Consider the following 15585-nt stretch of genomic DNA (forward strand, 5'->3'; position numbering starts at 1 on the left):
ACGTGCCCGCTCTCAGCACGTGACTTGGGCTGTGCCTGCAAGGGTTAATCTGTCTCCCCACTCTCAGTCCAGCATTCAACCTCTGTCCTATGCTCTAATGGGAGCATAAATCACACACAGACCCAGGCCACACACCCGCTCATACACGCTGCCACCACTCATCGAGCACACGGGCGATGAGTCTCGGAAATATTAATACTACCACTCATAAGGCTCACACACCTTAGGCTATGGATTCTTTTAGAACATTCAAGGTTCAACTTGTTAAAGTTTTATACTTTAATACAAAAAAGGTTCAGTGCTTACAGTAAGAAAAGGTATAAAAATATGATAATAAAGACCTACAACTTATGCTAAACAGTATAAAAATAAACAGGAGAAAACTTACAGAAATCATCTAACTGGTAGTTTGCTTTGTGCTCCCTGAGGAAGGGGGGGTGAATGGAGTTGGTGGAACACATGAGCGTCTCAGGCTGCCCTCACATGTGAACACGTTTTTTAGGTATACAGGTCTAATTTATAGCTTTGGTCTGGAGGTCAGGTTTCTAGACCAGCCCCTCAGGTTAATATCATAATTGCTTGTATTTTGATTGGTCCACGGCCGCGCCCCCCCAATCAATATATTCTTTTCTCTTGAGATCCTTTGTGTAACAGCGGTCACAGAGATACTATCAGGCCGTAATTAACATCTCTCTTTCAAGAGCTAGGAGATGTCAAATGTTACCTTTCTTCTTGGCTTCCAGCAGGACCCCCTGGTGAGGTTAGAGACAGAAGTCTACTTGTCTCAGGAAAATACACATTAACACCTGGGTGCGACCTGCAACTTTTCAAGACAGTTACATTAACTAATGTTACATTATTGCCATTATATAATGTATCTAGATGTGTGTGTGTGTGTGTGTGTGTGTATGTATATATATATACACAGCAGCACATGTACAAGAATCATGTACATGTGCTGCTGTGATTTTTTTATCTATATGATGCAGTTTGCAGCTTCACTCTCTCTCTCTCTCTCTCTCGAGAGAGAGAGAGAGAGAGAGAGAGAGATACACACACTAGATGGTGGCCCGATTCAAACGCATTGGGTATTCTAGAATATGTATGTAGTTTATTTATGAAGTTTTCAGAATAATGCAATTTATACACAGGATTCGGCCAGGCGCGACCAATTAGCGAAGCGTGGTACAAATTCCGCCCCAATTCGCGGGCGGCCGGGCGTGACCAATCAGTGAAGCCAGGGCCGGCTCCAGGTTTTTGAGAGCCCCGGCCGAAAGAGTCTGTGGGCCCCCCTCTTTAACACATACCACGATTCATGATGCACAAATACAGCAGAGAAATACACCACAGCCAAGTAGTATATAGCAATGTGGGCACCACATCCCTGTTTAAAAAAAAAAAAAAAAAGAATTAAAATAAAAAATAGTTATATACTCACCTTCCGGCGGCCCCCGGATCCAGGCCAGGCGTTTAGCGATGCTCCTCGCGACCCTCCAGTCCCAAGAATGCATTGTGGTCTCGCGAGATGATGACGTAGCGGTCTCACGAGACGGCTACGTCATCATCTCGCGAGAGCGCAGTGCATGGCCCGGAGCGTCGTGAGGAGCGGCAAAGGCGCCAGAAGGTGAGTATATCATTTTTTTTATTATTTTCAAGATTAGATCTTTTTACTATTGAAGCTGCATAGGCACACAGGGTTAATAGCAGTGTTAATGGACTGCGTTACACAGCGGCATAACACGGTGTAATGCAGCCATTAACCCTGTGTGAGCGCTGACTGGAGGGGAGTATGGAGGGGCGAATTCACGGCCGGACTGTGCCCGTCGCTGACCAATCAGCTGGTCGCTGACCAATATATTTTCAAAATAAAAGTTCAATTTCTTCAATGTAAATGTGGAAGGTTTAATCAACCCACTGTTCTGGGCGACGTTTCGGCTCCATCTGAGCCTTTCTCAAGATTATATATATATATATATATATATATATATATATATATATATATATATAATATATATTACACATATTTCACCACACCAGTGAATGTGGCTTTTTTTTTTTTTTTCTCAGCTGGATAAAGCAATAATTATTGGGATTGATTGCTACCACGACACCCTGCAGGGGAGGAGATCTATTGCTGGCTTTGTCGCGAGCACGAACAAGCAAATGACTCGGTAATGTATCTGCCACGTCCGGGTTCCTCATAGATTGCTGGCTCCTCACTCCGGCTAATGCAGAGAACTGGAGCAAGGACCCTGAGCGCCCCCTCCAGATACAGCCCCCATTGTACCACAGCCCCCAGAATAAACTAAATGCCCCTCCGGATACAGCCACCATTGTACGCAGCCCCCAGAATAAACTGATTGCCCCCACGGTCTACAGCCTCCGCGCCCCTCAGCCCCGCACCCCAGAGTGGGCCGGCACTGATGCCATTGTGCCCCTGATGTCTTGTAGGCCCATAGCAGCCTATGAGATTGCGGCCTTATTCTGAATGAGCCCTAAGTAACCTCTGACCTTTGTATTTTAGCTGGTTTTCCCGATGCGTCGTCCAGGATCAGAGACAAGAGATTGTCGATGGCCTAAAAGTTTGTATGCAAGGTAAAAAATATAATAAAAAGTTCCAAATGTGCAGAACAAACATCTGGATGGATTTTCACTGTATAGAAGGGGAGTCTGGTGTAGGAGACCTCGGCGTAGATTTGTGCTACAATTTCTGCCATGTTTTAGTAAATCTGCCTGCTCCCCCAGCTTCTCCGAGAAGTGCCATGGCTGATAAAATAGTGGGGGACAAATCTCCCCTTTGTTTATAGCCGACACCAGGTAACTGTGCTGAGATTTGTGTCTCATAGACTGGTGCAGGTTCTGTTCGCAGCTGTATCCGTACACCATGTAGTGGCCATTCTTGGTACTGCAGCTGTATGAAATGTGATCGGAGCTGCAGTACTGAGAGCGGCCACTACACGGTGTACGGCGCTGCACACATCTGATGCAGGGGTGTCTGATCCCCACCGATCCGATGTCTGTGGCCTATAGCAGAATTTCAGTGCGCCTGTGGGCGGCCTTATTTACTGGTGTCACGATGTCATGATGACTTTTTTCTGTCTTTTCTTTATGTCCTTTCTCTTTCTCTAGCGGCGCTGCACGCATGGACCAAGACTAACGAAGGAAACCTGCCGCAGCGCATCATCATCTACAGAGACGGAGTAGGCGACGGGCAGCTCAAGACCTTAGTGAACTACGAGATCCCACAGTTCATTGATTGCATCAAGTCTGCTAAACAGAATTACAGGTGCGGCAGAGGTGGCCCCAAACCCTTATGGTTCCTGACACAATTTTAATTTTTGTACTTTTAGTATTAAAAAAACAAACAAAACCCTTTTTTTAATTTCTCCATCAATATATCCGTACGAGGACTTGTTCATTGCGGGATGAGTTGTAGTGTTGAATGACGCCATTCATTTTACCATAAAATGTACTGATGAATCGGAAAATAATTCCTAGTGGGGGGGGAAATGGTGGGAAAAAAAAAATTCTGCCATAGTTTTGTAGGTTTCATTTTTTGTTTGTTTGTTTGTTTTACAAAGTACCATGTGCAGTGAAATGACCTGACAATAAGATTCTCCGGACGATTACAGCGGCACCAAATTTCTCTACTGTTTTTTTTTGTTTGTTTTTTTTTTAAAAAGGAAGGAGAGCGTTGTTCCATCATCCTTCTATAGTCTAAATAATCAGAAGGAAGAGAAACTTCAAACTCCAGATGTTAAAAGATGTATAGTTAGAAGATATCTAAAGAAAAAACAGAGGAAAAAAAACCCAATCAAAAAGTCCACAGTAGTTAATATAAAATCATGAAAATTTTATTAAGTAATAATACATCACATTTATAACCTGTATAGAGCAAATGCAATAGAAAATAATATTTAAAATGTATAAAGGGCGCACCTAACCATTAGAAATTCTATATTTAGTAGTTGCCACATATAACGTGCAAAAGACGTGGTAAAAAATTGTAAAAAAAAATATAAATGCATAAAAAATGTGATAACCACTAATGGGCACCGCTGACACAGTGATCTCATGCGGAAAATGCTAGTGTGCAAACAGTGTGCAAGCCAAAGTACATATGCAAGAGAGTTGAAATAGTAATTAGGCTGAACTGTACAAAAATACCACTAGGTGTCGCTGTTGATAACAGCAAGTGTTGGCACACGGGAAAAGAGATTGATAGTAATAAGAAAACATAATGCGGTCATGATAGACATGTACTTACTATGCTCTTAAGATCCCGGTTTCCTGGATGGCGCCTGACGAAGGCAGCGTGCCGAAACGCGCGTTGGGGAGGGCGCCATCCAGGAAACCGGGCTCTTAAGAGCATAGTAAGTACTAGGGTTGAGCGAAACGGGTCGGCCATTTTCAGAAGTCGCCGACTTTTGGCAAAGTCGGGTTTCATGAAACCCGACCCGACCCCTGTGTGGGGTCGGCCATGAGGTCGGCGATCTTCTGAATCTGGTATCAGAATTCCGATACCGAGTTCCGATATGTTTGCGATATCGGAAATCAGTATCGGAATCCACATTTACGTGTAAAATAAAGAATTAAAATAAAAAATATTGATATACTCACCTCTCCGACGCAGCCTGGACCTTACCGCTGGTAACCGGCAGCCTTCTTTGCTTAAAATGAGCGCGTGAATGGCCTTAGATGACGTCACGGCTTCTGATTGGTCGCGGCCGCCCATGTGACCGCCACGCGACCAATCACAAGCCGTGACGTAATTCTCAGGTCCTAAATTCCTACCAATCACAAGCCGTGACGTAATTCTCAGGTCCTAAATTCCTAGAATTAGGAATTTAGGACCTGAGAATTACGTCACGGCTTGTGATTGGTCGCGTGGCGGTCACATGGGCGGCCGTGACCAATCAGAAGCCGTGACGTCATCTAAGGCCATTCACGCGCGCATTTTAAGCAAAGAAGGCTGCTGGTTCCCTCGGTAAGGTGCAGGCTGCGTCGGAGAGGTGAGTATATCAATATTTTTTATTTTAATTCTTTATTTTACACATTAATATGGATCCCAGGGCCTGAAGGAGAGTTTCCTCTCCTTCAGACCCTGGGAACCATAGTATCCCATTGCACTGCATTGGGTTTCGTGTTTCGGGCCGACCCCGACTTTTTTATATGATCGGCTGATTTCACTCGTCGGGTTTCGTGAAACCCGACCCGATCCTATAAAAATAAAAGTCGCTCAACCCTAGTAAGTACATGTCTATCATGACCGCATTATGTTTTCTTATCGATCTCTTTTCCCGTGTGCCAACACTTTCTGTTATCAACAGCGACACCTAGTGGTATTTTTGTACAGTTCAGCCTAATTACTATTTCAACTCTCTTGCATATGCACTTTGGCTTGCACACTGTTTGCACACTGGGGTCTAAGGGGTAACGTTTCTCCTTATGGAGAGTGACATACCAGCTGGCTTGTCAAGGTAAGGAGGCTTATTCGCCGTGCAATGCTCCTCTGGGAATTTATATATGCAAATTGCCTCTGCTGAAAAAAAGAGGACGAGGGCCAACAGCCCGAAACACCGTGTCTGCGAATTGAGATACTGATTTGGCTTTTATCCTAAGTCATATTGCACGACTCGTTAAAGGGTTGATTGTGACTTGTAGGATCGCTACGTCCAATAGGTGGCGCTATAGAGTTAAGTCGTGTTTTTTTCAGCAGAGGCAATTTGCATGTTTGCACACTAGCATTTTCTGCATGAGATCACTGTCAGCGGTGCCCATTAGTGGTTATTAAATTATTTTTTATGCATTTATATTTTTTTACTATTTTTTACCACGTCTTTTGCACTTTATATGTGGCAACTACTAAATATAGAATTTCTAATGGTTAGGTGCGCCCTTTATACATTTTAAATATTATTTTCTATTGCATTTGCTCTATTCATGTTATAAATGTGATGTATTATTACTTAATAAAATTTTCATGATTTTATATTAACTACTCTGGTTTTTTCTTTGTTTTTTTCTTTGGCTAATTTTCCCAATTAATAGTGAAGGGCAGTCTTGCTCCCTTAACAGATACTATCACACTACATAGCGGTACTACTAGTATTATTATTATTATCATCACCACTATTACTATCATATTCCATGCTATGTAGCCGTAATTGTTAGTTCTATATGAAAAATTATTTTCTCGATCTAGGGTGGCACCCTCGTTCTGGTATTTTTTAGAAGATAACTGTCTGTTACAGAGGCCTGGAGGAAAGACCGTTCCTTGTGTCCTTACAGGGACCCAGGAAGGGGCTTAAAGTGCCGCTGGTGATGGAATCCGTCTTGTGGTTGTTGTGGAATCTTCATTTTCAGTTTTGAGTGAATGATCTGCTCGTGCCCAGGGGTGGTCTGTGGGGGCTTCATGTGGTGCTCTGATTAGGTATTCATAATGCAGACTGCTGACAGATCACTGATCCCTCAAAAAAAAATCCATTTTGAAATGGCACCTGCGCAGTAGCATCTATTTGTGTCTGTAGAGGAGATCCGATAGCTGCCACTGCACATGCACAGATGGCGCCATCTTGGAGGAGGATTTTTTTTTTTTCTCGGGCTAGCAGGGGCAGCACACAATCTAGAAATGTACAAGCGTCTAGGAAATTGATCCGCAGTACGTCTCGCGTACACTCACGTGCCATGGCGTCTCTGAGCTCCATTTCTCGTTCTCCCTCAACAGATGTTGGTAGTGAACTCTATTCTGAGTATGAATTGGACGTCTCCTTAGATCCCGTTTCGCCAGACTTTCAGAGGACTGTTGATTCTCTGAGGCCGTCAACCAAAATCTGGAGGTTGATGAAGACTCCAGCTCTGTGCCGGATCACGCTGTGTGCTTCAAATAAGCTAAGCGTCCTCATAGAACATTAACCATTCACCCGGAGTTTCGGGATATAGTTAATCTACACAGGGAGGGACCGGATAAGTGCTTTACAAGACAAAAACCGCTTGAGGCGAAGTACCCTTTCTCAGCAGATCTCAGAAAGGATTGGGCCGAGTCCCCTGCAGTAGACCTGCCAGTCTCTCACCTGGCATCCAAAACCCTTCTATCCCTGCCGGACGGATCATCTATTAAAAATCCCACAGACTACCAGGTAGAAAATTTGGCTCGATCTGTCTTCGATGTCTCAGGTGCGGCTCTATATCCTTCCTTCGCTGCCGTGTGGGTAGGTAAAGCAATGGTTTCTTTGTCGGAGACCTTGGCTAATTCTATTCAGAGCAGTAATCTTCCTCCAGGAGCAGCGCAGCTGGCTAGCCATATTTCTCAGGCAGAAGATTACCTGGTACACGCTTCTTTGGATGTGGCCAACTGTGCGACTCTATCGGCGGCAAATGCCATCATGATCAGAATATCTTTATGGCTCAGAGAATGGAAGGCAGATTCTGCATCAAAAAAGTCTGACATCTCTTCCTTACTAGTGTGGGTGTTTGTTTCGAAAGAAACTGGATCAGCTTATCTCTGATGGTACCGGAGGAAAGAGCAAATTTCTTCCCCAGCAGAGGCTTAGGCGTCCTTTTCGGCGTCAACAACAAATCCTTTTCCGATCCTTTCTTGCCAATCCAGATTGGTCCAATCCCACTACCTCTTCAGGATCAGGACGCTCTCCTCACACAGAGGACCCCAGGCATCCAATCAGCAATGGAAGGGCCAGACCAAACAGTCTGGATTTAAGGGAACTAGGTCCCACAGATTTTCCTCCCAATGACTCATGGGTTTATCCAGTCGACACCAGCAAGGTAAGCGGTCACCTACTTCTGTTTCACCAGGTTTGGCTCTGTCGTTCACGACGAATGGGTCACAGACCTGGTGTGTTCCGGATACAAAATAGATTTTTCTTCGAATCCCCCGACTCGTTTCTTTCCTTCCCAACTTCCAGCAACAAGGGCAAAGACTCTTTCCCGAGCCATAGACTCTTTGCGCCGCAATGGCGTCATTGTTCCGGTGCCGGAAAACAAAAGGTTTGAGGGATTCTACTCCAACCTATTACCGTATATACTCAAGTATAAGCCGACCCGAGTATGAGCCGACCCCCCTAATTTTGCCACAAAAAAATGGGAAAACTTATTGACTCGAGTATAAGCCTAGGGTGGAAAATACAGCAGCTACCGGTGAATTTCAAAAATAAAAATAGATGCTCCATACCGTTCATTATTGCCCCAAAGGAGGTTCCATATAAAGCTGTGCCATATATAATGCTCCATACCGTTGATTATTGCCCCATAGATGCTCCATATATAGCTGTGCCATATAGAATGCTCTGCACTGTTCATTATGGCCCCATAGATGCTCCATATAAAGCTGTGCCATATGCAATGCTCTGCACCATTCATTATGGCCCCATAGATGCTCCATATAAAGCTGTGCCATATACAATGCTCTGCACTGTTCATTATGGCCCCATAGATGTTCCTTATAAAGCTGTGCCATATATGCTCTATAGCGTTCATTATGGCCCCATAGATGCTCCTTATAAAGCTGTGCCTTATATGCTCTGCACTGTTCATTATTGCCCCATAGATGCTCCTTATAAAGCTGTGCCTTATATGCTCTGCACTGTTCATTATTGCCCCATAGATGCTCCTTATAAAGCTGTGCCATATATGCTCTGCACTGTTCATTATTGCCCCATAGATGCTCCTTATTAGGCTGTGCCCTATATGCTCTGCACTGTTCATTATTGCCCCATAGATGCTCCTTATAAAGCTGTGCCATATATAATGCTCTGCACTGTTCATTATGGCCCCACAGATGCACCTAATAAAGCTGTGCCTTATATGCTCTGCACTGTTCATTATTGCCCCATAGATGCTCATTATAAAGCTGTGCCATATATGCTCTGCACTGTTCATTGTTGCCCCATAGATGTGCCATATAAATCTGTGCCATATATAACGCTGCTGCTGCAATAAAAAAAAAAAAAAAACACATACTCACCTCTCTTGCTTGCAGCTCCTCAGCGTCCCGTCCCGGCGTCTCTCTGCACTGACTGTTCAGGCAGAGGGCGGCGCACACACTATATGCGTCATCGCGCCCTCTGACCTGAACAGTCAGAGCCAGAGGACGGGAAGACAGAGCGGCGCCCGGCGGTTGGAACGTGGACAGGTGAATATAAAATACTCACCTAGTCCCGGCGCTCCTGACGCTGTCCCTGCCTGTCACACTGTCTTCGGGTGCCGCAGCCTCTTCCTCTGTCAGCGGTCACTGGCACCGCTGATTAGAGAAATGAATATGCGGCTCCAACCCTATGGGAGTGGAGTCCATATTCATAACTTTAATGAGCGGTCCCACGTGACTGCTGAACAGGGGAAGAGCTGCGGCACCCGACGACAGTGTGACACGCAGGGACAGCGTCAGGAGCACCGGGACTAGGTGAGTATGCGACAATCCTCTCTCCCCCTCACCCGCTGACCGTGACTCGAGTATAAGCCGAGAGGGGCACTTTCAGCCCAAAAATTTGGGCTGAAAATCTCGGCTTATACTCGAGTATATACGGTAGTTGTCCCAAGAAAGGACGGAAAAGTGAGACCCATAGTAGACCTCAAACTTCTAAACAAGTTTGTCAAGGTCCATCATTTCCACATGGAGTCTCTTCGTTCGGTCATAACCTCAAGTGAAAAAGGGGAGTTTCTAGCATCCATCAATTATTCGATATGCTTATCTGGACATCCCGATTCCCCCACCCCCAAAAGTTCCTGCGTTTCACCATTCGCGAACTGCATTTTCAATTCACAGCCTTGCCCTTCGGCCTCGCTACTACTCCCAGGGTTTTCACAGGGCGGCTGTCATGTCCATTCTGCACTCTCGGGGCCTGGTCGTCCTGCCCTGTCTGGACGAACTCTTGGTCAAGGGTCCGTCTTTCCACGACTGCACGGAGTCCGTTCGTATCACTTGAGATACTCTTTCTCGTCTAGGTTGGCTGATAAACTTAGCCAAGTCTTCCCCCGTTCCAGCTCAGCAGATATCCCCTTTTTAGGCATGATCCTGGACACCTCGCGAGGGTTGGTGATTCTCCCTCAAGACAAGGTCCTAGCCCTTCAGCAAGGAGCCCCCACACTTTTTCAGTTATCCCCTCATTCCATCCCCTTTGCGATGAGGGTACTCTAGAAAATGGTGGCAGCATTGGAAGCGGTTCCTTTCGCACAGATGCACCTCCGGCCCCTACAGCATGCTCTTCTAGCCGCTTGGGACAGGAACCCTTTCTTCCTCGACTTCCGGTGCCGCCTATCCCCGCGGGTCAGGCAAACTCTCAGATGGTGGACATTGAGTTCTTCCCTCAACCAGGGAAAGTCCTTTTTGCCGGTCCAATGGCTAGTGGTGACTACTGATGCCAGTCTTCTGGGCTGGGGAGCAGTTTTTTTGTCACCACATCGCTCAGGTCCGCTGGTCATCTCAGTAATCGAAACTGCCAATCAATGTCTTGGAAATCCGAGCGATATGGCTAGCGCTACTGCAGTTTCATTATCTCCTAGCTGGTCACCCAATCCGAATTCGATCGGACAACACCACGGCTGTGGCATACATCAAGCATCAAGGGGATACCCGCAGCAGGGAGGCCATGTGTGTAGTAACTTGCATTCTCAGCAGTGCACACACCAGGCTTGGAAAACTGGGCGGCAGACTTCCTCAGCCGCCAGGGTCTCGCCTCGGGGGAGTGGGAACTTCCAACATATCTGTCTTTTTTGGGGGACCCCGGATGTGGATCTGATGGCGTCCAGACTGAACGTCAAAGTCTCCAGGTTTTTAGCTCTGTCTTGAGTTCCAAGAGCCATAGGAGCGGGTGCTCTGGTTCTTTTGTGGTGCCAGTTCCGTTTTCTGTACGTTTTTCCCCCGCTGCCGCTTCTTCCGAGAGTCATCTGGAAGTTCAAGGCGGAAGGGGTTCCAGTGATCCTGGTCGCTTCGGATTGGCCATGCCGGTTGTGTTTCGCAGATTTGGTGTGCCTAGTCGCCGATGTACCCTGGCAACTGCTGGTTCGTTCAGATCTGCTCTCCCAGGGACTGATTTACCACCAGAGCATGGCGGCCCTGTGTTTAACGACTTGGCCGATGAATCCTGGATTCTAGCCCAGGCTGGTTTTTCACAACGGGTCACGTCCACAATGATCAGTGCTTGTAAGCCTGCGTCGGTACACATTTATCACCGTACCTGGAAGACATGTTTTGCTTGGTGCAAGGCTCATGGACGTCTTCCCCCTCATCTTCTCTATTCCCACCATTTTGGAGCTCCTACAGACCAGCCTGGACTCAGGCCTGGCGCTCGGCTCGCTCAAGGGCAAGATATCCGCCTTATCGGTCTTATTCCAACGAAGGATTGCAACAATACCTCAGGTGAAGACGTTCATTTAGGGGGTTACACATGTGCTTCCCCCCCCCCTATCGCATGCCTTTAGACCTTTGGGACCTTAACTTTGTCCTTTTAGTCTTACAGGAAGCTCCTTTTGAACCGCTTCAGGACATTTTGCTCACCTTGCTATCCTGGAAGTTGTTTTTCTTGTTTCAATCACATCAGTAAGGCGGGTTTCGGAGCTGGCTGCTCTGTCCTGTCGGGCGCCTTTCCTTATTTTCCATCTGGACAAGGTTGTCCTCAGGCCGTCCCCATCCTTTTTGCCCAAGGTTGTCTCATCCTTTCAACTTAATGAGGACGCTGTTCTTCTTTCATTTTGTCCGACTCCAGTCCACATGGTGGAAAAGGCTTTCCATACTCTGGATGTAGTCAGAGCTCTGAGAAGGTATATCTCGAGGATGGTGTCCTTCCAAAGGTCGGATTTCTTGTTCGTGTTCCTGAGGGTCACAGGAAGGGTCTAGCCGTTTCGAAGGCCATGATGGCTACATGGATACGTTCCACCATTCAGGAGTCCTACAGCATCAGAGATAAGCCTATCCCAACGGGCATCAGAGCACACTCCGCTCGGTCAGTGGGTGCTTCTTGGGCCATTCGGCATTGGTGGAGCAGGTCTGTAAAGCCGCAACTTGATCCAGCTTACATACTTTCTCGAAGCACTATAATGGTCATACTCAAACTTTGGCTGATTTGCTTAATTATTGTATTGTTAATGTTGTTACTTATGACTGTTGTGTTTGAAACTGTTAAGCTGTAAAGCGCTGCAGAATATGTTGGCGCTATATAAAGATTATTACTAGTATGCGGGGAAAAATTCTGCAGGCTGTGGTGGCACACATCTAGACAGTTGTTACGTGAAGCCTGATGTTTTCGGTTGTTGTTTCCCACCCAGTGACTGCTTTGGGACGTTCCATGGTCCTGTATCCCCCAACTAGGCTAAGGAGAAACAGAGGTTTTTGTGTACTCACCATAAAATCCTTTTCCCCGAGCCACTCATTGGGGGACACAGCACCCAACCTGTTAGCCTAATGGCTTGTGCTTGTTCCTTTTTTTGACATGTTGTTGTACTCTTATGTATTATTAATGTTCTCCTACTGCTTTTGCACTGAACTGGTTCTCTGGGAGCCAGCACGAGGGTGTATACTGCAGGGGAGAAGCTAACTTTCTTTGTATTAACTTGGTGTCGGCCTCCTAGTGGCAGAAGCATACACCCATGGTCTGTGTCCCCCAATGATTGGCTCGGAGAAAAGGATTTTACGGTGAGTACACAAAAATACCCAGTTTTTAACCACTAAAGTATACATAAAAAACCTTACAAGTTTGCTATCACCATAATTGTACTGACCTGAAGAATCATGTTGAACAGCAACAAAACAAAATCCAATGATGGAATTCCTCTTTAAGAAGCCGGTTTGTAGTTGCCATCGTTCCCATTAGATCAGTTTTAGGAGGACGTCCATTATCACATTGGCAAGTTAATGGGAGCCGCTCTGCTCACTTCTGCTGTGTTTTTGGTTTTTGTAGATGCTTCTCATCAATCAAAGAAATTTTTTTTTGTTTTGTTTTTTTAGCCCAAGACTAACCGTGGTGGTGGTGAAGAAAAGAATAAATGCCAGATTCTTTGCCAATATGGGCGGCCGGCTCCAGAATCCACCACCGGGAACAATCGTTGATAGTGAAGTCACCAGACCTGAATGGTTAGTACATATGTGCCCAGAATAAGTATGGAGGGAGGACTAGTAATGTCTGAAGTGTGACTCCTGGGAGACCCCCACCTTACTTCAGACCCCACACTGGGAGATGTCTGGCAGTCAAGTAAATGAGGATGAGCTGCAATACCAGACACTGCCACATAAAAAGAGTAGCGCTGGTTTCTGATTTCAGACACCCCCTTTAATCCAGATCAAGGGAAAGTGGACACTAGGAGGTATTTTACTGTAAACCCCCCGACGTTTTAAATATTTCCATAGATCTCTGTTCCTATGGGCTCCTTGGTCGGGAGGCTCAAACATAGTGTGCTCAGTATCTTAAAGGGGTTGTCTATTACATGTAAAAAAAAAATTAGCCAATGGGGGGGTCTTAAATGAAAAAAAGCCCCCTACCGGACCCCTGACATTCCTCTGTGATACAGATCAATCCTCTTCCTGCTGAGACAGAATGTGATCGCTGAAGGGCATCAGTCATCACTAACTGGCTGCAGCGGTCACTTTGTGTTCCTTGCTGGAAGAAGTGCGGAGACTCTCAGGGATGGGAGGACACAGGCAGCGTTACAAAGAAGTGGTGGGGCTCTTGTATCTTTTTGAACTTTAAGACACCTTTGGGCCCAATCTTAATATAACATATACTGGACATCCCCTTTAATAAAGTGACCAGCAGCGATCTGACCGATGCTCTCAGCAATTAATCCATACTTCTTCTGTAAAGTCTCCGGAACAGAACTTGCTCAGAGGAGGCATGGACTTTAGGGCAACCACAAAAAGCTTAGCCAAATCCATTGTTCACGGACTTTCCTGAGTTTCCATAGTTGTCAGGTTAAACTGAAAGAAATGGAGTACAAGTCAGTATGTATGGAAGCTAGGAGCATGTTCACACGGGCCATCAATACAGAACAAAGACAGAAAATATCCTGCTGTAAGTAGAAGCAATCGTGCATATGGATAACACTGGGTATTTAATAAACACTGATTTTATAAAAGAAAAGTGAAAGCCATCCCAGCAACGTCAGTGTGCCCGAGTTCGGGATGGTGTTGACGAAGCACCCGATGTTCTCTATATCCACTACGCCTTTTACTTACAGAAGGTATTTATTGTGTTTGTTTTGGGACTTAGAGTTGCCAGGTTGCTCTCGATAGATTAGTGATGGCTGACACCATCGTCTATAAACCATTAACGCCCGTGTTGTCTGCTTCCGCCAAGGTATGACTTCTTCATCATCAGCCAGTCTGTGAGACAAGGGACCGTCTCCCCCACACATTACAACGTGGTGTACGACACCGGAGGCCTGAAGCCCGACCACATGCAGCGCCTGACCTACAAGCTCTGCCACCAGTACTATAACTGGCCTGTACGTAGTTACTGGGAGATTACTGGAGAAGGGACTTCAGGAGTCCTGCCTGTTCACTGGTTTTTTTTTTCCTCTTAGGGTGTCATCAGAGTTCCAGCACCGTGTCAGTACGCCCACAAGCTGGCCTTCCTGGTCGGGCAAAGCATCCACAGAGAGCCCCACAATTCTCTGTCCAGTCTCCTGTACTACCTGTAGAAATTGTGCAGGGCTGGGGATTGTTCAAGTGTCTGGTTTGAATTTAAGTTTTTACTACCTGTAGAAATTGTGCAGGGCTGAGGATTGTTCAAGTGTCTGGTTTGAATTGAAGTTTTTGAAAAAATTGGCAGAGTTGGAAAAGCCAAAAGTAGCAGCAACCAAATTGTAGCTGTCATATATATTTATTTTCTTTACTTTTATTTTATTAATTGGAAATTATATTGGTTAATGTTGACAAAAGGTTTAATAAAATAGTTATGTTCTGGCTTCTCAATCATCCGATGTTTATTAGACTTGAGATTTTTCTGCTAATTTTGCAGAGGAGCTAGGTTGTTCCAATAAAATCTTCCATCTTTCAGCCAAAGAGAAATCATCCATCCTTCGGTATCGGAAGAGCCAGGGTGCACAATACTTGCCTTTTTGTAAGAGCAAAGTGGCTTCTTTAGAGCTGAACCAACATTTCTAGGCATCCATTCAAAATCAGACTTTCTCCTTCGCCTCATTGGGGGACACAGCCCGTGGGTGTATGCTGCTGCCAGTAGGAGGCTGACACTAAGTGATACACAGAAAGTTCGCTCCTCCCCTGCAGTATACACCCTCCTGCTGGCTCTCAGCTCCTCCCCTGCAGTATACACCCTCCTGCTGGCTCTCAGCTCCTCCCCTGCAGTATACACCCTCCTGCTGGCTCTCCGCTCCTCCCCTGCAGTATACACCCTCCTGCTGGCTCTCAGCTCCTCCCCTGCAGTATACACCCTCCTGCTGGCTCTCGGCTCCTCCCCTGCAGTATACACCCTCCTGCTGGCTCTCAGCTCCTCCCCTGCAGTATACACCCTCCTGCTGGCTCTCAGCTCCTCCCCTGCAGTATACACCCTCCTGCTGGCTCTCAGCTCCTCCCCTGCAGTATACACCCTCCTGCTGGCTCTCAGCTCCTCCCCTGCAGTA

The 15585-nt window shown here is 46.2% G+C and overlaps 1 protein-coding gene across 2 annotated transcripts in view; it reads left to right on the forward strand.

Annotated features, from left to right (window-relative positions):
* LOC143792829 (piwi-like protein 1) overlaps positions 1-14917 on the forward strand; it is a 73791-nt gene extending 58874 nt beyond the window's left edge. For both annotated transcript variants that reach the window (XM_077279345.1, XM_077279346.1), the window contains 6 exons: positions 2068-2171; positions 2525-2595; positions 3130-3286; positions 12956-13081; positions 14301-14448; positions 14527-14917. In XM_077279345.1, coding sequence (XP_077135460.1) covers positions 2068-2171; positions 2525-2595; positions 3130-3286; positions 12956-13081; positions 14301-14448; positions 14527-14643 — 723 coding nt within the window. In that variant the 3' untranslated portion in view covers positions 14644-14917. The remainder of the gene's footprint in view (positions 1-2067; positions 2172-2524; positions 2596-3129; positions 3287-12955; positions 13082-14300; positions 14449-14526) is intronic.
* Positions 14918-15585: the final 668 nt, after the last annotated feature.

This window comes from Ranitomeya variabilis, unplaced genomic scaffold, assembly GCF_051348905.1.
Source record: "Ranitomeya variabilis isolate aRanVar5 unplaced genomic scaffold, aRanVar5.hap1 Scaffold_81, whole genome shotgun sequence".
In the NCBI taxonomy this organism is placed as follows: domain Eukaryota; kingdom Metazoa; phylum Chordata; class Amphibia; order Anura; family Dendrobatidae; genus Ranitomeya; species Ranitomeya variabilis.